We start from the raw sequence: 21,716 nt of genomic DNA, 5'->3' as shown, positions 1-21,716 counted from the left end.
TCTGTGTTTCATATTTTCTGTCGTTTGCACTGTTGCACCATCTTTGATATTACAAAGTTTTAGAATATATCTGTTTCTGCACTGTATTTCAATAAATGTAATGTCTCTTGCAATGACTGAATGATGAATTTGAATATGGGTACATTGAATTTTCGCTCAATCGACAACATTTGTGGCATAATATTGGTTACCACAAAAATGTATTTTGACTTGTCCTTCCTTTAATAAAAAAAAAAAAAAAAAAGCAAAAATCAAAAAATCTGGGTTCCAGTGAGGCACTTACAATGGAAGTAAATGGGGCCAATCTGTAACTGTTAAAATACTGTTTCAAAAGTATAGCCACAAGACATAATATGTGTGTTGACATGATTTAGTGTGATAAAATCACTTACCAACCTTTTCTGTGTAAAGTTTTAGCCAATTTTACAATGACGTAATGTAAACACCCTAAAACGACTGTAAAAAATGACGATTTAAACAACTTTACAGCTCATAATACACAAGTTTTAACAGAAGAATTAATGTAAGTGCTTTTATAAAATTATAAGCTTCACATTTCTGCCTTTCAACCCTCCAAAAATTGGCCCCATTCACTTCCATTGTAAGTGCCTCACAGTAACCTCGATTTTTGCTTATTTTGAAGAAAAGGAGGGACGAGTTGAAATAATTTTTATGGTAATCAACATTATGCCACAAATGCTGTCGAATGATCTTAACTTGTATTGAACCCGGAATAATCCTTTAAAGTTTATTTAATTCTATCAACAATCTTACATTCACTGTGACAAATTCAATGTTCATGTTGTTTAATTCAGTTGTCAGTTCTTCCAAATGTCAACAACTTATAAAATCAAGATAAAATAAATTAAATCAGGATACATTGTGGGTTAAAAAAATTTAGTGAATATTTTAAGCCAGTTAATTTTCAGTATACTCCATCTCTAGAGCTTACTGAAAGAGTGTTTATATATTACTTCATACCAAATCAAATAAAACTAAAAGTTGAATGTAGTGAACTTCTGCATTGGCCAAAAAATCCAAATAAAACGCATCAGAAACTGCTTCAATTATGCAGTAAATTGCTGCAGTTAAGCACAATTGTGTGTTCTACTTTAAAACTGAAAACCAAAGAATAAGAATAGTAATATAAAATATAAAAAGGCTGGCAATAACTGTCGTGCAACTTTGTATCTCTCTTATTTAATATAATACAATTCTTAACAATAATAACAATAACCAATGAATCAATAAAACAGTACAAACTTAGAAAACAAAAATATCTTCATTCATTTTCAAACTTGTTGACTGTAAGACTTGAAAGAGCGAGAGCAGCAAGCTGCACAGTGGACTGTCTCAACGTTCATACCGGAGAAAATAGAAAATTCAGTGTGAAGGTCTATATTTCCATCTGCTTGTTCATTCACTCATCCATTCACATAATCACTCACTCACTCCATTTCATGTCTTTGCTTTCTCTTTTCTTTCTCAGTAATGTCTTGTTTCTGCACAACATTTCTGCAACCGAATAGCAAATTTTCCGTAATGTTGCAGACATGCTGCAAGAACTTTTTCTAGTGCGCTTTTTCTGTACGTCCCCGAACCTTCAGTCATCATCAGTCGTTGTCTTTGACATTTCAGAAGACTATGTGGAACCAATTCTTAGCAGTTCCCGTCTAATGGCTAAAAGAGACAAAAATATAAATATTTTCAAGAACTGAATAGATATTCAAAAATATTTCAAATGATCATGTTTTTAACTTACCATCAATTATTTCTTCTTTTACTTTCTGCAACTCCCGCACAACCTCTTCCAAGATTTCCTTAAAAATGCAACAGATTTTTATCAGTGTTAGCGGAATAGTTGACCCTGATTTTAATAACTAATTACTTTGATATGATTGATATAATCAATGATATTTTGAAAACAAAACATACCTGTTTCATTCTGTCAAAGTCAATTGACTCAGCATCACTGGTGCTTCCAATAGGTTTTGCCCTGTACAAATGTCATAAACATTTAGATGCAGTAAATCCATGGAAACATTGACAAGTCTAAATATTCACACAACATCAGCTAACCATATTATCTGAAATCCAAATATAACTGCAAGCCTTGTTTGCTGGTGAAATTGTACATTTCTAGATGTATTAAATTAAATATTAACCACATATTGATGTTAGTTTTTATAAAAAATTCAGCTTTGAGGTCACTTTCTAAGTGTATACACAAACTCAATGTGAGCTTACACAAAACATAAAGCCTACTTTTTCAGTTGGCAGAAAGTGAGCAAAACAAGCTTTGCTTGCATTTAGGTCATTGCATGATCAAGTTTCTGTGGGCTTTACTTTCTAATCATGACTGTTCATATTTGAAAACCAAGCAACTGAGATATGCAAACAATAAGCTTGATAAAATCATACATTTCAAACACTGCTCTGATGCAATAAATCATGGAATGCCCCATCAAAGGCCAAATGTAAAAAAAAAAAAAGACAAAAAAGGAAGGTTGTAAAATAACGAAAAACATAAAATCAGGTTACAAAGGTCTGCATGAACAAGGCGAGGCACTAAATGTTTACTGAACTATAAACCTGATAAAAAAAAACCTACCTTGACACAGCTGAGGACTTATCTGCAGAGTTTGCTCGCTCCCATAGCTTCTTCACAGGATCTAGGAAGTACATTTAAATTAATAATGATTCTTTGGCTCCCAAGATCCACATTAACCCTCAAAAGTCAACTTTAAAATGCATGAATATTAATTACAGGTTATGAAATTTCAATCGTAGATATTTCCAACAGGACGTTTCAATAGGACAGTAGAAAGGAACATCCTTTTTTTAAATAACCAATACCTTTAGAGAACCTCATTCTAGAGAGCATTTGATTGGACAAAATAAGTGAGAGCAAGATGAGTCATCTATATTTTTGGTCCATTTTTTGTCCATCTGCTAAACATTTATTTGATCCATTTTTAGGAGTATACTAGCATACATATTTTCTAAAGCAACTTTAATGCCATGTTAAAGGGGACCTATTATGCAAAATTCACTTTTACATGGTGTTTGAACATAAATGTGAGTCAGCAGTGTGTGTACACAACCACCCTACAATGTTAAAAGTCCACCCACTCCTCTTTCTTATATTTCTATTAATCAAAAACAGTGTCTCAAAATGACTGGTTTTGGTATCCGCTCTAAAGTGACGTCACTTTAGAGCAGGCCACGCCCACGACTGGTGACGGACTCCACCCTATTATCATAGATCCTCCCCTGAGTGATCGACACACAGTCCGCCATTTTTTTCCACGCTGGAGCAGCTACAGTGAGAAGAATAATGTCTCAACTTCGTAAGCGTCATAAGTGTTCTGTTGTTGGCCGTAAAAGTGAACATAAGAGTCTTCATGTGCTCCCGGCATCAGAGCCACTGAAGACGCAGTGGACAAGTTTTGTTTTTGAAGCAAATGTGCCCCAAAACATACAAAAATTCATGTATGTTTGTGCAAATCATTTTACACCAGACTGCTTTGTGAATGAGGGTCAATATAAAGCAGGATTTTCAAAAAATTTGACTCTCAAGCATGGATCAGTACCAACTGTTCGTGTTCCAGCTTTATATCCTGAAGATGTAAGTATTGCACTTTATATTTTGTGAATGTTTGCAAATTGCCTTTCCGAATGTGCTTGTTAGCTGATTCCACGGCTAATGCAGCTAAAGTTACCATTGTCTCTGATTGTATTCATGGAGAACAAAGCTATGTCGTTATAGCTTGTTTGCACATGACGTCACGTCACTGCGTTGCTGTGGCGTGAAATGCAGATGGAGGGCAGGAAGTGATTTTCTACATAAGAAGCACTATCACAAACTCAAAATGCCTAAGTTTTGCGTCGTTTACGGTTGCTCATACATATATGGCTGAACTCCGGTATTTACGGTGTCAGTTATATTGGTTCTGATTTGCTGTTGCTATAGTATCCGAAGCACGAGCTGTAAAGGCACAGCCCTCTTCCAGAAAGGGGGTAGGGAGCAGCAGCTCATTTTCATTTAAAGAGACACACACGAAAACAGCGTGTTTTTGATTCCACCCAAAAAGAGGCATTTACAACATGGTATAATAAATGATCCGTGGTGTATTTTGAGCTGAAACTTCTCAGACACATCCTGGGGACACCTGAGACTTATATTACATTTTGTAAAAAGAGGCATAATAGGTCTCCTTTAAGTCACAAGGTGTCACAAGATTCATACCATGGGCTAGGTTTACAAAAGAAACAAAACAAACACCTGCTGAATTTTGTGGGCCTAAACCACGTGAGGCAGATGAAGGCGACCCGTTGGACTCATCCTGCAAGAAAGAGATGTAATAAGATATGATAAAAATAATTATCTAACATAAAAGTCAATTCAAGCAGTGTGTGTTTAGAGATATAGTGTAAAAAAAATCATACATTTTGACTGTCCTCTGGTTTCTCTGACGCCTTTCTCCTACAGAAAGGAGATCATAGTGAATAATCAAGTCTGCAGAACCACAAATCATAAATCATTAGTAATGTATGAAAAAAATAAACAGGGAATGAATTTGGTGTGACCTTCGTGCTAAAAGGGCATTCATCTCCTGCATGAGACCTTCTCCACCTCCTCCACTGCCTCCACTAGAGCGGTTGGCATCGTTCTTGCTACCGCTTTCCTCAGGCTTGGAAAGATATAGTATATAATAATCAGGCCCCAAAATACTTTTATCACACATAATGCCTAAGAAAGTAATATGGAATGTGACTGGAATGTCATACATCTCAAAAGAATTGAGAAATCATCATAAATGTTTGAAAGACTACATGAGGTTCATACAATTTAATAACAGCAAATCAGAAGTTTGAAGAATTGCTGAAATTAATTTACACAATATTCCGGGTTCAATACAAGTTAAGGTAAATCGACAGCATTTGTGACATAATATTGATTACCACAAAAATACATTTTGACTTGTCCTTCCTTTTCTTTAAAAAAAAAAGCAAAGAATCTGGGTTACAGTGAGACACTTAAAATGGCCAACTTTTTAACATTAAAATACTCACTTTTTCAAAAGTATAACCACAAGACATAAAGGATATGAGTGTATAAAGTTATAGCCAATTTTACATGCCGACGTAATGTCAACAAACGACGACATAAACAACTTTGCAGCTCAAATAATACACACATTTTAACAGAAGAATGAATGTAAGTGCTTTTATAAAATTATAAGCTTCACATTTCTCTGTTTAAACCCTCTGAAAATAGGCCTCAATCACTTCCATTGTAAGTACCTCACTGTTACCTCAATTTTTGCGTTTTTTAAAGAAAAGGAGGGAGTCCAATTTTTTTTTTGTGTGTGTGGTAATCAACATTCTGCCTCAAGTACTGTCGATTTAGCTTAACTTGTATTTAACCTGGAACATTCCTTCACCCTTACAAAAATCGAGAGTTCATGGCAAATTTGATGCAAACTTGTCGCAAATTCGCCACTGATAATTTTCACATGCAAATGAGCTTTGCGACAAACTTGCAGCAAATTGTCCATTGTTGCCAAAGGTTTGCTGGAGGTTCACCACTACCGGCAAAAATCTGCAAAGTTCTGGCAAACATTTGCGGCGAATCTAAAGTTAATTTGCATATGAAAATAACGAGCTGAAAATCTGTTACAAATCTGCGGCAAGTTTGCGGCTAGTTTAAATTTTTTGTAAGGTGGAAGTGAATGGGGCTAAGCCATATACATTAAAATACTCACTATTTCAAAGGTATAGCCACAAGACGTAAACAATATGAGTGTTAACATGATTTTAGTGTGATTAAATTACTTACTAACCTTTTCTGTGTAGTTAAGGCCAATTTTACAACTTCGTTGCCATGACGATGTAATGTCACTAGTGACGGTGTAAATTGGCCCCATTCACTTCCATTGTAAGTGCCTCACTGTAACCTCGATTTTTGCTTTTTTTTAAAGAAAAGGGACCGACGAGTCAAAACATTATGCCACAAATGTTATCGATTGAGCTTAACTTGTATTGAACCCAGAATATTCCTTTACCTAAAACATGTTTATTGTTTATAATCCATTGGCAAGACTTTACCTGTTTTTCATGATTTCTGGATGTATTAACAAAATAACTGAATAAAGATTGTGCTCACAAAAGCTATTTCTAGCCGAAAAAATATTTTAAAGCAGAGCAAAAAATGAATAAATAATTAAATAATTATATTCATGATTGAAATTTCCATGACTTTTCCAGGCCTGGAAATCTCAGTTTAAAATTCCCTAATATTTTCTGTTTTTCTGTGACAGTGGGAACCCTGATGGTTATTGGTTGATGCCAGTAATCTCAAAATGGCTACATATTGGCTGATTAAACTGCCTGGACACATTATAGGTCTATCTAGACACTCACCCTCTGCACTTTGCGCAGTTTGGCCCCAGCTAGAGCTGCTGCCAGCCCTGACGGAGCAGCACCTCCACCAGCCGGCAGTGGAGGTGGGGTGGGAGGGGGAGCTGTAACAGGAGGTGGCGGCACCGGTGGGGGAGGCCCAGGAGGGGGTGGAGGGGCTGGCGGACCTACCATGGATGCTGAGATAGGAGGATGAATTGGAGGGGTGGATGAGAGCATGGAGGGAGGGACGGGAGAACCTGTTGGAAGAAAAGGAGAGATGAGAATCTGTCTTATTACATGTTGCCATCACTATTGAGTTCTTGATAGACTACAGTGGCCTAAAAACTATTTGGACACTTGAGCAGCACTTGAGTAAAATGTCATTTCATTAAAAAACATCAAAATATCAAACTGAGTTGCATTTATTTTAAAAGACATCACAAGCACGCTTTTCAAACAAAACATTTCACGAAAAAGTTTGTAAAGTTTTTTAATGATAAAACAATAGATGTACTGTCTAAAATTATGGTAAAAAGTATCTTGACACTTTCTTGTTATCAAACTTGGAGAACGTCCATAGTTAATGTGATGAACTACACCTGTGGTTACTCTGCTAGGACACTTGTGTGAACTTGGGAGCCACTGACTTCATACATACACTAAAATTCATCTTGGGACCAGTTGATTAAAAGTAATTGCAAAAATTGCTGAGAAAAGTAAAGGAGTAGCATAATTTAATTGCAGATGCCACTTGGTTTGATATTTTGATACCAAATGCATACAATTTACAGTACAAATTTTAAGTGTGGCTTAGTTGTCCAAATACCTTTTGGAGCCACTGAATGTTCACAATACAAGCACAATGCAGTGGAGAACATTTATGCTGACTTAGGATCTGCAATGAGCTGAATCTATAAATAAACATGAAAGGGGAAAAATGGAGCGTGGGGTGAATTTATAGGGTGGTGCACCACCTAGACAATATAGACAGAAGAAAATTGACAAATCCCCTTTGAACAAACACATAAATCATCGTGATGTGTCTAAATGTTTCCTTTATAATATACAGTATATACATAAGAGTGTACAGTACTGTGCAAAAGTTTTAGGCACTTGTGAAAAATTTCAAAGTGAGGATTTCTTAAAAAAATAATGACATAGTTTTCATTAATCAATTAATGTCATACAAAGTCCAGTAAACAGTGTGAACAATTTTGCCTTCAAAACAGCACCAATTCTCCTACTTACACCTGGACACGGTTTTTCTTGGTTGTTGGCAGATAGGATGTTCCAAGCTTCTTGGAGAATTCACCACAGTTCTTTTATTTATTTAGGCTGTCTCAATTACTTCTGTCTCTTCGTGTAATCCCAGACTGACCCGATGTTCAGTGGGGGGCTCTGTGGGGGCCATGACATCTATTGCAGGGCTCCCTGTTCTTCGATTCTATTCTATTCTATTTGCAAAAGTAATGTTTGGGAGTATAAAATGTATATTTCCTATTGACACACTAAAGTAGCAATATAAATAACCATCTTAAGACAAATGTTTTTGTGAAACACCTTATGTGCCTAAGACTTTGCACAGTACTGTGTGTGTGTGTGTGTGTGTGTGTGTGTGTGTGTGTGTGTGTGTGTGTATATATATATTTCAGAATAAACAGAGTGATGCAGCTGCTCTTCATAAACATGAGCTGAACTGGTATGATTTTGACATCATTCACAAAAATCAACAGCTTTATTGACCATGCTGATGGGCCAGTATTTGCAACGGGCCTGAGTACAATAACCTTACTGTTTCAAAGGCATTCTTTGTAGAGCTATTAGATCAGCATGTCATCAGACCAGTTCTGTACAGGTGTATAAAGCTCAGATGGCATAACCTTAGTATCAGCAGACTGCCCACATTGTGTGTGCTGTCTGATGAAGGGTGCAAAATACACATGAACTTCAAAAGGAGGTCAAAACGGGGATTGATGGGTAATTATTGGTAACACTTTACAATAAGGTTTCCAGTATATGTTAAAATAAGGTATGCACATGACATCCTTATCATAAATTATGCTAACAATAAAAAAAAATTTCAAGTAATTGTTCATAATGTTTATAGGTCATAATGTGAACATTAGTTACATCACTGATGTCAACTTTTAATATTAAAAATCTACCAGTATGTATAGAATATACTGTATAATATACAGTACATTAAAACAGGAACAGGAATATTTTAATTTATTTCTATACGAAATGTGAGGGTCTTTTTTTTTTCATTTCAAACAAAATGTCATATTTTTGTCATACACTCAGTATGTAGAACTTTTTCTTTCCAATGATTATTCAGAGAGAAAAGGCACCCGCAGCCTGTGCTGCTTTAGTAACGAATGCAACTTCCAAGCATCTGAGTGGTAAAACATTTACTCTTATTTCAGTTTTGTTGTTAATTTTGTGTTTAATCGTTATCTTTCGTTATTTCAGCAGACAGCTTGCTTCACACATTTAGTTCAACAGCTTTCAGTTAAAGAGAGTAAACTGTATCATTCGACTGAACAGTGCACATGTATTTTTAGAGACTCATGATATTTTCGGCACTCTGTCACCCCCTGTCGGATCAGCATGATGACTTGTCAGTTTTTCAGTAAAAGAAGAAGCTCATTGGTCACTTGACGAGAACACAATCGCCCACCCCGGCGACAAAACGATTTATTCTAACAATTTTGATATGCTTTTCCAGGTGCTGGAACCATTAACTCAGCAAAGAGTCCTTATGGTCAAGGGATTAATGACCTCCCGTTGGCAGACGCTAATGTGCGCTCCATCTCTTACCTACTGGCCAGAGATTATGTAAATAAGCTCACACCTAAAAACCACTGGAAAAATTGGCTGGTATGATGCCAGATTAAGTGGCAATCTGATTGGCTGGTGTGATGAAACTTTCTTGAGTAAAAGCACACAGGATTTTTTATTAGTCCGCCTGGAAACAGTCACGTTCACAAGGTTCCAGGTTGATAGAAAGCACACTTTTGGGGATAAAATGATCACGAGATTTGACAAAGTTTGCCAGGCTAGTGACATCAGTTCTTTTAAAATATTCAGTGTTTCGTTTGAGGCACGTTGTAGCAAGTAATGCAGATATTCACAGGCATTACTTTATGTTCTGCTTTGTTTTCTAGTTATGTCTGTGAAATAGCCTGTACTGAGGTTTTCTGTGCTGTACTTAGACTCTCTCCACATTTCTTTCAAAATATGGCCGTGCAATCGCTGGCAGAGACTGCTGTGCCATTATTTAATTTTTTTTCCACATGCCATTTTCTTGTTATGGAATAATATATCTCAGATAACCACGCTACTAAACACCACGTAATTACAAAACTGACTGGGATTGATCGGTTTAGGTGTCAGTTACATGGCTCATCCTGTCTAAGTGGGCGGTTCGTAAAATTTAAGCTCCAATACAGGCCAGATCTTTGCCATTTCAGTCAAAGATCAGGCTACATGAGACTATGAGGAGGGAACTAGTTGGGCAGCTGCATTGGTGTCTAAAATACTTACTGGTGGGTGCAGCAGCATTCTGATAAACAGGTGAGGGAGACGTCTTGGGGGTGGCCCCTTCAGATAGAGTGGTGTGAGAGGTGGCTGTGGTTTCTAATGGGGGCGTGGCATGGTATAGTTGCTGTGGGTGGTGGGCCTGGCCTTGGACAGGCTGGCCAACAAGAGGGGGTAGGGGGCAGGACGATTCTTGTATTGGACAGTGTGGATGCAGTGGAGCTCCAGAGGTGACCTGGGCAGGAGGGGTCTGGTAAGGGTAGTATTCCTCCCGCTGGCCATTGGAGGACTGCTGTGGGTATGTTACAGGTTCCAAGTGGGAAATGTTAGTAGGTGCTTTAGGGCCACAGGTAGGACCATTGTTGAGGGGTGGCAGGGGGAGGGCGAAAGGTAGGACTGGTTGAGGGCAGGGCGGTTTGACTGGCACAGCCATGACAACGGGGGGCGATGCAGTGGGTAATGGGGTGTGCATGTGGGCTGAGGACCAAGTTGCGTGTTTGGAAGCTAGGGATAGTTCCTGATGGTGGGGGGCGGTTGGAGGGGAAAGAGGAATTTGCTTGATGTTGCGTGGTGAAGGGGTGACCCCTGGTTGTACAGGAGAGAAAGCAGAAGCCAGAGAAGTTGAAAGCTGGGAAAGCTGCTGTGCCTTTTTTTGTGCGGAGTCCACGGTGCGATAGCCACTCTCCCGTTCCTGAGAGGAATAGGAGGCGTCATGGGAAGGTGCCATGGTGATAAGGTGAGCATAGGAAGGGGGAAGAGTGTTAGCCCGATATTGTCTGAGATCATGCAGAGGGGGTTCGGACTGAGAGGCAGATGCGGACACTTTAAACTGAAGGGTGGAGACTAAGAAACAAAGAGAAAGGGTTCAACACAAATGACAAACAAAAAGAGAGAAATGTGAGAATCAAAGTATAAAGCAACTGAAAAAGATGAAATGACATGAGCAAAAAAATAAATAATTGCAATTTATTTAAAACCGTGTTATGTGCTCGCAAACATAACACGTCTGGGTCGTATTTCACACCAAAATAATTGTTTTTAATATTTATTATTTAAAAAATATATTATTATTATTTAAATACATTTTTAAGAAATTATAATTAAAGAAAATAAAGTGTATTTTTAGGATCAGTAAGACTTTTTATTTTGTGACAATATTTTCATGACAATTTAGCACATTTTCCCCCCAGATTCTTAATATCATAATGTCTGGACTTTTTTCTAATTCCAATATTCCCATTATTCTCAGTTGTGATTCTCATTATATTCTCATTACTTATATACATTATTGAGAATGATTTATAAATGCAATACAATTTAAATAATATAGTATGCTTCTTATATGCACAACAAATACTACCATGATTTATACATTTATTACAACTTAAATAATATACTATTTTGTTAACAGCAGAATTGTATATATTTATTATTTTTTTGCATTAAATTAATGAAAATTGGTTCAGATGTGCTTGACTGTCATGAAAATAAAGTCACAGAGCTAAAAATCTTCAGTCACAGAGCTAAAAATCTTCTTGTCCTGAAATTAATTAAAAAAATTTTTTACAAAATATGTAAGGGATTATATGATTTTTAAAATATATTTTACTAGCTTACTTGTGCCGACTGTGGAGATACAAGCACAGTTATGTAGGAAACATATGCTTCCGAGAAGAGCGATCACACTGTTACAAAATGTTACCAAGGGAAATGGTCATTTCTTGGAAATATATCACCACCGAATGCCACGATTGACCAGTCTGAATCAAGTATTCCAGAGAGCAGTGTAAAGAAAATTTTTTTTATTTCTTACTTTTAATTTTGAAGTGAAACATGACCCATACATGTTCTTGACAGGTTTTGTGAGATTCAGCCCAAAAAGAAGTCACAAATGCTGTCAATGGCATTATGATAATGTAATAACTGATAAATGCTTCCGTATGAACAAAAACATAAAGAGAGAATGTGTATATAAGAGCGAGACAGGGCGGTAGCACTAGGCTGTTTACTGTTTGGACTAAGGACGTGTTTGGCGGCCAGGGAATTTGATATTCCTCAGTGTGAACACTTCTTAGCAGACAATGAAGGCTGCAGGGTTATTATGTGGGTGGCTTTATGTGTTTATGTGAGTGTTAGTGCACCCTTTTAATTGTACAGTATGTACTCTCATATCATATTCCTGAGAAGTGTGGTGTCTTTAGTCTACCTGCTGAGCCAGATGTTCGCCGTTCCCTCTCCATCTGCATCTGATGCTGTTCCATTATTTGCCTAGAGACAAATTATAACTTGCATAAAAATAATGGTGAACAGTAAAGCTGTTAGATTCTCAAGCTCCTGTATGAATTGCTTATTGAACAGCAGAAGAAGATATGTGTTTGTGCGAATGTGCTTTTCCTGTTCTGTGAGTTGTAAAAAGTACAAGGCTGGGCTTATGCCTCACAAGCCTCTGTGACTGCAGAGTGCAGATGTTCATCTGACCACGAGAGGGCATAAGCCAATCTAAACATCTTGTGTTTTGACAGAAGACAAGGCATTAATTCATCATGACAGCATTTATATATCTGAACTGAATAAAGAATGGTGAGTTTGTATTTAAATCCAACACAATTATTAGTCATTTTTTGCTAAAGTAACACACTAAACACTCACTAGCTATTACAGATAGATAACAGTTCTAAAAGGATGTTTAAAAATATAAAAATGTGGCACTTCTGCACCAAAAGCATCAAGCAAAATTGCAAAAATAATAACAGGTTTTGCAAACAATCCACTGATCTTTCATTGGTCAGATAAACAAATAGCCCCGCACCAAACGCATGCCATTGGTTGAACCGATGTTGCTATGTATGGTTGGGAGGCTCAAACAAACAGAGCAATGTTTTGAGGGTTTTCAGTGTTTTGGGGGGATCAATCTATAAATGACACATCCTTAAAACTTAATTAAAATGTGACAGATGTCTCAGAAAAAGTAAATGTCATTAGAGACGGTCCGCACCTCCTCTGAGCCTCTGCATCATCTGTCACCGGTCCATTCTGACGATGTGGCGCTGGACCTAAAGACAGAAACAGACAAAAAATTCACCTCACAATTTAAATGTTTCAAGTAATTTAATTGTTTTAGCCTCTCAGCAAATGTATAATGCATCTCTGAAAGTCATACTCTGATACCTTAAGGTGATGTTATGTTCATAAACCATCTATGACACTATAAATAATTCAAACAGACATCTAGGTGTATTTGAAATGCTAAATCCAGCATGAGACAAAAAAATATTTTAGAGAAAGAAATAAAGACTCGACTAAAATACCACCCCTGGAGTTTGCTAGTTCGCTAGTTCGAATCCCAGGGAGTGCTGAGTGACTCCAGCCAGATCTCCTAAGCAACCAAATTGGCCCGGTTGCTAGGGAGGGTAGAGTCACACGGGGTAACCTCCTCGTGGTCGCTATAATGTGGTTCGTTCTCGGTGGGGTGTGTGGTGAGTTGAGTGCAGATGCCACGGTGGATGGCGTGAAGCCTCCATGTTAGCTCTATGTCTCTGTGGCAACACGCTCAACAAGCCACGTGATAAGATGCACGGGTTTATGGTCTCAGACGCGGATTCAGCCACCCGTACTGAGGCGAATCACTACGCGACCACGAGGACTTAAAAGCGCACTGGGAATTGGGTATTCCAAATTGGGTGAAAAAAAATAAAAAATAAAATTATAATAAAAAATTATAATAAAAAAAAAGAAATAAAAAAAAAAGACTTGACTAAAAAATACTACAAAATTCAGTCTAGTCACAATCGCCCTTGTACCCGAGACACCGGAAACCATTCAACACCTCATTGGAAGTCTAAGAGATTTTGAAAGCATCGTAATCTTTCTGGTGAACCTGTTAGAGGGTGTGAAGGCGCTCTGCTAATAATGGTAAACATGGCTCTCAAATTACCAAGATGATGTCTGCTTATGTTATGTGACATTCAGGCACTCAGTATGGGGCATGAAAGCTCAAGGGAGGAAGGACTTTTCAGTTCAACATGGGCACATACTATACTAATAATATGTGGTTGCTAGGACTCATCAGACATAATTGAGTTAATGTCAAAATTAATCTGCTGTGGATTCAAAAGAGGCAAAATTACATATCTCTATTTTTGAACAGAATAGAGTCTATTTTACATCAATCACTGTTTTGTGTGTACATTTGCAAGGAAAATTACATAATTTGTTACACTTATGATATGATATCTCCATAAATAGCCTGTCAACCATACACAAATGAAACAAACAGAGCACCCACATCCTGATTTAACACACAATATAGATGTTCATCTTGTAGTCCAAAAACCCAGACGAGAATTCGTCATGGGTTCCCTATGGGTTTTAATAAAGAGTTATTTGAACTTATGGGTTAAAAAAAGGTCTGTTGTAAACATTACTTGATGAGACGTGGACGCAGGGGTGGACTGGCCATCAGGAGCACCGGGCATTTTCCCGGTGGGCCGCTGGGTAATTTAGCCCAGCCCACTGCTGCACAAGTACCGGCCCGTTCTACAGGCCGTATAGGCGGCTGCCCTGGGCTCCAATATGCCTGCGCGGACCCCTTAAATAAGCAAAAATTCAATAAACTCTGCAAGATAAAGCCAATAAAATATATATATTTTTTTAATATATTTTTTTATTTAATGGCTTTTACTTTGAAATTACTTATATATGGGAGCTCATATCTGTATGTGCGCATTAACGCTTTACCTCACGTGGACCTCATTATTTGACATACAAATCACAATAATGGTGAAAACCAAGAGAAAAATATCATCTCAGAATGCTATTCTGAGGTGCGGGCTGGTGCTGTTTTGACAGCACAAGGGGGACCTACACAATATTAGGCAGGTGGTTTTAATGTTGTGGCTGATTGGTGTGCATATATATATATATATATATATATATACATATATACAGTATATAAGGATATAAATAGAACAATATGTATAAAACTCCAACAGAAACTCAACAGAACTCATAAAAGATCATTTATGAAATGTAAATTTGCAGACCCGATTTGCTGAAGTGAAGCCATGCGACAGGTAGCTATTTCAGGCACTGAAACAGCATTACAGCTTTAAGAAGGCTATTAAGATTTCATTAAATCTTCCCGCTGGGGGTGCTTAGCAGAAGAAGCACATGAAAAATCGTTTCATGGATACTTCCCTATGCATAAAACATTACAGACAGCATAAAGCAGTCAAATATTTTTGCATAGTGACGGCTAAACTGTACATTTGAACACTGTTCCAGGCAACCGGTTTTCTACATAATGGTGCTACTTTCATGTCTTATATTTCACTCTGCGATCTCTCTTTTAATTTCACTGCAAGTTCAAATAACTAATTGGAGCCATCTTGCAACTCTTAGCTATCATGTCTTTCAGTAGTCATTTAAATAAATATGGTGAGCCTAAAATGTTTGATTAATAGAGGAAGAATCTCTAGTTAAAGCAAGAAAAAGAAAACATCTCTCAGAATAACAAGGATCCAGTAAGAGACACAAAGGGCTGGATGAGAGAGAACGTAAAAATAGAGAAAGACATGTTACATTGTAACTAAATATGTAAGCTAACTATAGTCCATAGGAAAAGTAACTTAAATTGCAGATTAATAATAGCAATAAATAAATTAAAATTGCAATATTGTTGCAAGTCGATTGTTTTCTTTTTGCGGTGTCTTGGATCACCTGGGTTTATTTTGCAATAAAGAGCGGCTGACTGTAATTTGTTCAATTACATGTTTTCTAGGTTAATAAACATTCAACCATTTCACTTGATTTCAACTTTGATATCAAAACATATCCACTGTGCACTCTGGCAGGGGTTCTCAAAGGGGCCACGAGGGGGTGCTAAGGGGTCCACAAAAACATTTTAGAGAAAAAAATGTGAAAAAATTTATATTACATTACATTATTACCGTTTCATTCTGAAATCATTAGATTAATAACAATAATTTTATTGTATTGACAGCCACAATAAGAAATAAAAACAGAAACAAACATAAACTGGCATATAATTTCATAAATTATGAAAAACATTTATTTGTATGAAATAAGGGTTGTAATTCACTATTCTCTGTAAAAATGCTTTGAAAAAAACATTTAATTGTTTTCTGTATACTTATTAATTATATATAAATTATATAGCACTTTTCAAAATAAATATAAATATTTGAAATAAAATGTTTTATTAATATTTTTATATTATTATTTTATTTAAATGAATTGAAAATGTTTCTCTTCAGGTTTATACATCTAACATCCAGCATAAGAAAGATACACTGTCAAGTAAATATTTTCCAGATAATATTTTAATAATTTATTTTGTCCTAAGTTCAACAACAATATGAAAGCCAATTATCAAATTTTGCAAACCTATATTAGAAATCTATAATATCATGTTTACTACTTTCCTTACACATGGGGTCCCTCGCAAGGGGATAGTCAAATTTGGGGGTCATTGGGATCAAAAGGTTTTAAAACCCCTGCAATATGTAGACAGCATATATGCAGTAATATTACTTTTGCCCAAATGTTCTTCTGTACAGCTCACATTCTAGCAACATACTACAATGTGTGAGCATTTTCATAAAGGTAAATTAATCTGTTGCAACATTACTCTCTTAGTCAATTTTGGACTTCAAAGACACTTAATCATTAATCTTAGAGTTCAATCAGTATCCTTTATTTTCAAACATTGCCCACCAAAAATCTACTCAGTTCACTCAATAACACATGACTTGTAATACATATAGCTAACTGATACTGGCATGATCTTCATGCTGTACAGCCAGAGGTGAACTGGCTCCCCCAGCCCAGCCTGGTTTCTCCAAAGGATTTTGTAACAAGGTTAAAATGGGAAAGGAGGAGGTGGGAACCGGCTGAACGGTCAAAATAATATTTAATGAAACAAAAAGACACAAAACACAAACGCACACACGGCAGCTGCATGCGTCTCTCTCTCTCTCTCTCGAACTGCCGCATCCCGCTGCACTTATCCCTCTCCTTGGCTGATTAGCCCAATTGGGGGCCGGGCGTGCTTAGTCATGAACCTCCTCCTCGTCGTCACAGTTTTTTTCTCCATTAACTAACATCTTATGGAGTTTTGAGTGCCTTGCCACAGTTGCTTTTGGCTTTCTTAAGGCATAATTTTAAGGCATGATTTTCAATTATGTTTTTCAATTAAATGAGAACATTTAAGAAATTCTTTGGACATTTTTAAATTAAGGTGTAGTCCATATTTAGAGTGTTCTTTGAAGTGTATCATGTGATGGTTGTGTGCAGTATCAGCGATGTGTACCACACACATATTGTACCGTGTTCATTGAGCAGAAACACTGTCCACTGGGATAACAAATGATCTGATTGGCTAAGTGGCCCCCTTTTATGTAGCTCGTCATTGGCCTGATGAACTTGGCCTGCCATTTTTCTTTATAAAACACAATTTACAAAATTTCAATCTGTAGATTGTAGGTGCACTTTATAAGCTGGAGGCTGTCACTTCATTTCATTTAACTAATAGAGTATTATGAAATAAACTTAGGATAACTTTATTTTAATAATCATTCAGACACTGATTTTGCAAATACAAGTATCTTGTCAAAGCAATAGTCTAGTGTCCACTAAATGAAATAAGAAGGGATATTTTGACATTGGCTTTCCTGCCTCAGGGCTCCCTGGCACTTTAACTGCACTGGCTATAAATAAAAAAAACCCTGAATAGAACAACATATTTTATTTCAATAGTAAAAAAAGAAACAGATCAATATTTAAGTCCTTTTTCACTATAAATTCTCCACCCTGCCCAGTAGGTGGCGATATGCACGAAGAATGCAAATCGCCAAAAACAACAGAATGTGAATGTGAAAGTGGAGACTTACAGTAAAAAATTACTTAAATATTGATCTGTTTCTCACCCACACCTATCATGTCACTTCTGAAGATATAGAATTAACCACTGGAGTCTTATGGATTACTTTTATGCTGCTTTTATGTGCTTTTGGAGCTTCAACGTTTTGGTACCCATTCACTTGCATTGTTTGGACCTACAGGGCTGAGATATTCTTCTAAAAATCTTAATTTGTGTTCAGCAGAAGAAAGAAAGTCACACATCTGGGATGGCATGAGGGTGAGTAAATTATGAGAGAATTTTCATTTTTGCATGAACTATCCCTTTAAGCCACGTTTCAGTAATAATCAGAATTGGTATTGGACCACGAACAACCATGTATTAAGAAATAGTCACAACAAACACACATAAACATTGCCCACCCATTTTGCTAAATCTCACACACACTCTGGTTCCCAGAGAGCACATGCCTAATCACAAGCTTCTGAGCAGCTTCCAAAACCACATCCTCCATAAATGACACCACAATAGCCCATCCGAGGCATTACATCACATTATTAACACATGAATCCCTAACAATACTTACTGCTGAGCTTTATTACTCTGGAGCTGATGCGTCGGATTGGCCCAGGGGAAAACTCTGGTCCAAGCATGGCACCAAAGCCCTTCCAGGTGTCTTTAATCTTTGTACAGATATTTATGATCACACAGCTTTAGCTCCCCTACCAGGTGGAAATTGGTAATAACAGACGAGACTCCTTACAGGTGAGTTAATGCAGGTAAACACCGGCTCCTTTCTCCTCTACATGCTAAGCTGAGCTGTACTTCCAACAACCTTACTAATCTACCCTCCCCAAAATGCAGAGAACATGCAACACCCATGGCCTGAGACTGTTTGGCTCTTTGGATATTTTAACCAGGCAAACCCCCCAATGGCAGCAGACCTGTGAGGGAGCCCCCCCACATATATCTTATAAGTAGCAGCAGTCTGAAACCAGAGAGGCCCATGTGCTTTTCTTAAATAAGAGTTACTCTACACTTAAGGGTACCAGAAAACAAAATGTATCTAAAAGAGGTTAGTGCAATTACTTCTTATGAAACCATGTTGAATGGTGCCACAAAAACGTGATCTCATTTTTGTATGTTCGGATAGAAGCATACAATATCAACGTCTTCATATAATGTAAACCATATTCACGTATGAACAACTTACATCTAAATATTTATGAATCCATTGAGGTTCATAGAATATTGAATTCATGGAATTAATAGGTTGATTTTATTGTATTTATAATAAAAGAGACTAATTAAATATCTGTTGCTGTCGCATTTAATGCAGTTAGCACAGTTAGCTAATTTCACGATATAGCTGTTGTTATGTGTAATTACTAAAGATTGATCGGGACAATTGTGACAGCACCCACACACACTCACAAAGTGAAACACTTTAGTGCTTCATTGTAGCATTGAAGATGTTTCACTTATATTTCATACTAGAGGTTCGATGATAATTCAATTCAGCCATACAAAGAAAGCAAACGACTTTACTTTCCATTTGGATGTGACTCTCAGACAACGTTTCTCCATCTTTCACTGTTAAATGACAGTTCTATTACTCACAGGGTAATAAATTGGAAAATCTATGTCATATGAATTTAAATTTCATATAACATAGATTTAATTCTCTTAAAATGGCTTAGAAATCATAGATGTCATCCATGTAACACTCAACCAGTTTAGGTTTGAGCACCACACCTTCCACAATGATCTATCAGAGCTCTCAGAATTGTAGCAGAGAATGTTGTAGAGTTCATTAGAAACAGCCTGACCAAATTTTTTGGTTTTCTGCTCAAAGTTGATGGATATGGCAACTTCTTTTCCTTACCTGCATCCTGAGAGCTCAGCACATTGAGAGCAAAGAGCATGGCATTGGAGAATGTGGTGGCCTCCTCTTTGCTGGCAAAGTTCAGCCCATAAACTTGCCGTGCATCACGCCACTGGTGGAAAGTTGGCGTGGCCTGGTTATATTTCAGACCCTTCACAATGGAGTAGTTTATAACGACCTGGAAGAAGCACACAGTGGTGACATGGAGTTATGTATCAGCTGCATCTGTGAAATTTTTCCTGTATGAACAAAATGTGCTTCAAAGGAAGACCAAATTTTGTCATTAAAATGCATGCAGCTTAAACATTCATGCACAAAATAAACTACTTGTACTTTTGGAAACCACTTTAAGACAAATTATTCAGATACAGAAGTTTCGGTGGATTATGTAAAATAAATATAAAATATCAATATAGCTACAAGTGACAATCATCGGGGTCCAAGCACGTATGGCCAGGACATAGACAAACTAATTAAACTGGACACAATAGATTCTGTGGATGCTGTGGACACAGCGGTTTTTTTATGTAAAATTTCAATGAAAATTTCTAATGAAATTAGAATGACAACAGAATGACAACAGAAGAAGAAGAAGAATAGATTTTGTATTGGACAGCAGCACATTACAAGAGCAAAAAGCTAATTCAAAGTGGATTTTCAAGGAATTTTAGTTTTGGCATTTAATGAACAAAATGGGTAGTACATCCTTCATCTGTCAGTTACTTAAATAAATTATATTTTTATTTGCTGTTGACTAGAGGAAATTGATTAAATTTAGCACATGTCCTCAGACTATCCTGGTGTGTATATGTTTTAAGTTTTGTCATGTCTGGACCTTGTGCACACAAATAAAGGCATAGTAGTAGTTACAGTTCAAACCCAAAGAAATCTTTGGCTTATATCTTTGAAACAATTTGACAAATCAAAAATCTGCAAAAAAAATTATGTTTTCATAAAAATCTAAATAGCGTAAAAATTTTATAGACGGAGAAATATCAGAGATATACGATTTATAGGGCTTGACTCAAGGATAAAGATTTTGATTCTAGCCCTTATGGTTGCTGCAAAAAAGCAACAGTGCTTATTATAGCGCCACCTAGGGTCTGGTGTGTGTGTGTGTGTGTGTGTGTGTGTGTGTATGCGCCTGAGCAGTGGGGGGATTTGGGACCATCCTGCCACATTTAGTGTCTCTAGGGCTTACAGATTTTGCTGCCCATATACTTTTAGGGCAGAAAAATAAGAATAAGAATAATAAATATAGCCACAAGCAGCAATTATGGGGGTCCAAGCACATATGGAGAGATGACCTCATTAATCATATTTGACAGAAATTATCCTGTGGATGTCGTCGGGTAACATGGACCGTGTTTACAGTATCGCCATATCTGAGTTTTTTGACAGGGATGAAAAGTGTGGGACAGACTTACAGTCTCTTCAATGGGTTGTACTGTTGAATAAAATATTTTGGATCATTATACGGACAAAACCTTGAAAAAAAAGCATCTTTCCAAAGAACATTTTTTTTTTTTTTTTTAATAAACATCAGTAGACAACAAACTCCACAAAGCACAAGTTTTGAATATTAGATATGATCTAAAACCTTTACAGACCCTAAGAGATCTAATTATTTTCGTTGATATGCACTTTCATATTTAAATTTGATATACAGTGATACAAAGTAGCCTTATAAAAAAGCATTATTTACCTTCATACATTTTACTTAAAACATGTTTTGGTGAATGAACAATATTTGCAAAAATGACTTAATTTTTGGAACCCAGTTGAACATTGCATAATACTTAAATATTACTGTGGGACCCAGTCAAGTTTATTATTCTAATATAATACTGAATTATCAATATTGATTTGAGGAAGTAATATACTGTATTTTCTGCCATTTTTACTTTACCTTCACTTGGGACTTTAATTTTGACACTGAAAGTGCAGCGTAGTGTGTGAGTTTACAATGTTCTGCATCTGGTGAAAGATGCATCCTCATCTCCTCTT

The 21,716-nt window shown here is 36.7% G+C and overlaps 1 protein-coding gene across 4 annotated transcripts in view; it reads right to left on the bottom strand.

Moving 5' to 3' along the window:
- Positions 1 to 105: 105 nt before the first annotated feature.
- Positions 106 to 21,716, bottom strand: part of evla (Enah/Vasp-like a) — a 70,052-nt gene continuing 48,441 nt past the window's right edge. For 3 of the 4 annotated variants that reach the window (XM_051722156.1, XM_051722158.1, XM_051722155.1), the window contains 12 exons: positions 19,710 to 19,887; positions 12,941 to 12,998; positions 12,152 to 12,213; positions 9,952 to 10,788; positions 6,427 to 6,662; positions 4,591 to 4,694; positions 4,450 to 4,486; positions 4,286 to 4,346; positions 2,612 to 2,672; positions 1,936 to 1,996; positions 1,763 to 1,820; positions 106 to 1,680 (listed from right to left, as the gene is read on the bottom strand). In XM_051722156.1, the coding sequence (XP_051578116.1) occupies positions 1,643 to 1,680; positions 1,763 to 1,820; positions 1,936 to 1,996; positions 2,612 to 2,672; positions 4,286 to 4,346; positions 4,450 to 4,486; positions 4,591 to 4,694; positions 6,427 to 6,662; positions 9,952 to 10,788; positions 12,152 to 12,213; positions 12,941 to 12,998; positions 19,710 to 19,887 (1,791 nt within the window). In that variant the 3' untranslated portion in view covers positions 106 to 1,642. Of the gene's footprint in view, positions 1,681 to 1,762; positions 1,821 to 1,935; positions 1,997 to 2,611; positions 2,673 to 4,285; positions 4,347 to 4,449; positions 4,487 to 4,590; positions 4,695 to 6,426; positions 6,663 to 9,951; positions 10,789 to 12,151; positions 12,214 to 12,940; positions 12,999 to 18,410; positions 18,667 to 19,709; positions 19,888 to 21,716 lie in introns of those variants that run through there. The other variant, XM_051722159.1, reaches the window with a different exon arrangement.

This window comes from Myxocyprinus asiaticus, chromosome 17 (assembly GCF_019703515.2).
Source record: "Myxocyprinus asiaticus isolate MX2 ecotype Aquarium Trade chromosome 17, UBuf_Myxa_2, whole genome shotgun sequence".
In the NCBI taxonomy this organism is placed as follows: Eukaryota; Metazoa; Chordata; class Actinopteri; order Cypriniformes; family Catostomidae; genus Myxocyprinus; species Myxocyprinus asiaticus.
This window is presented reverse-complemented; position numbering and strand designations above follow the sequence as displayed.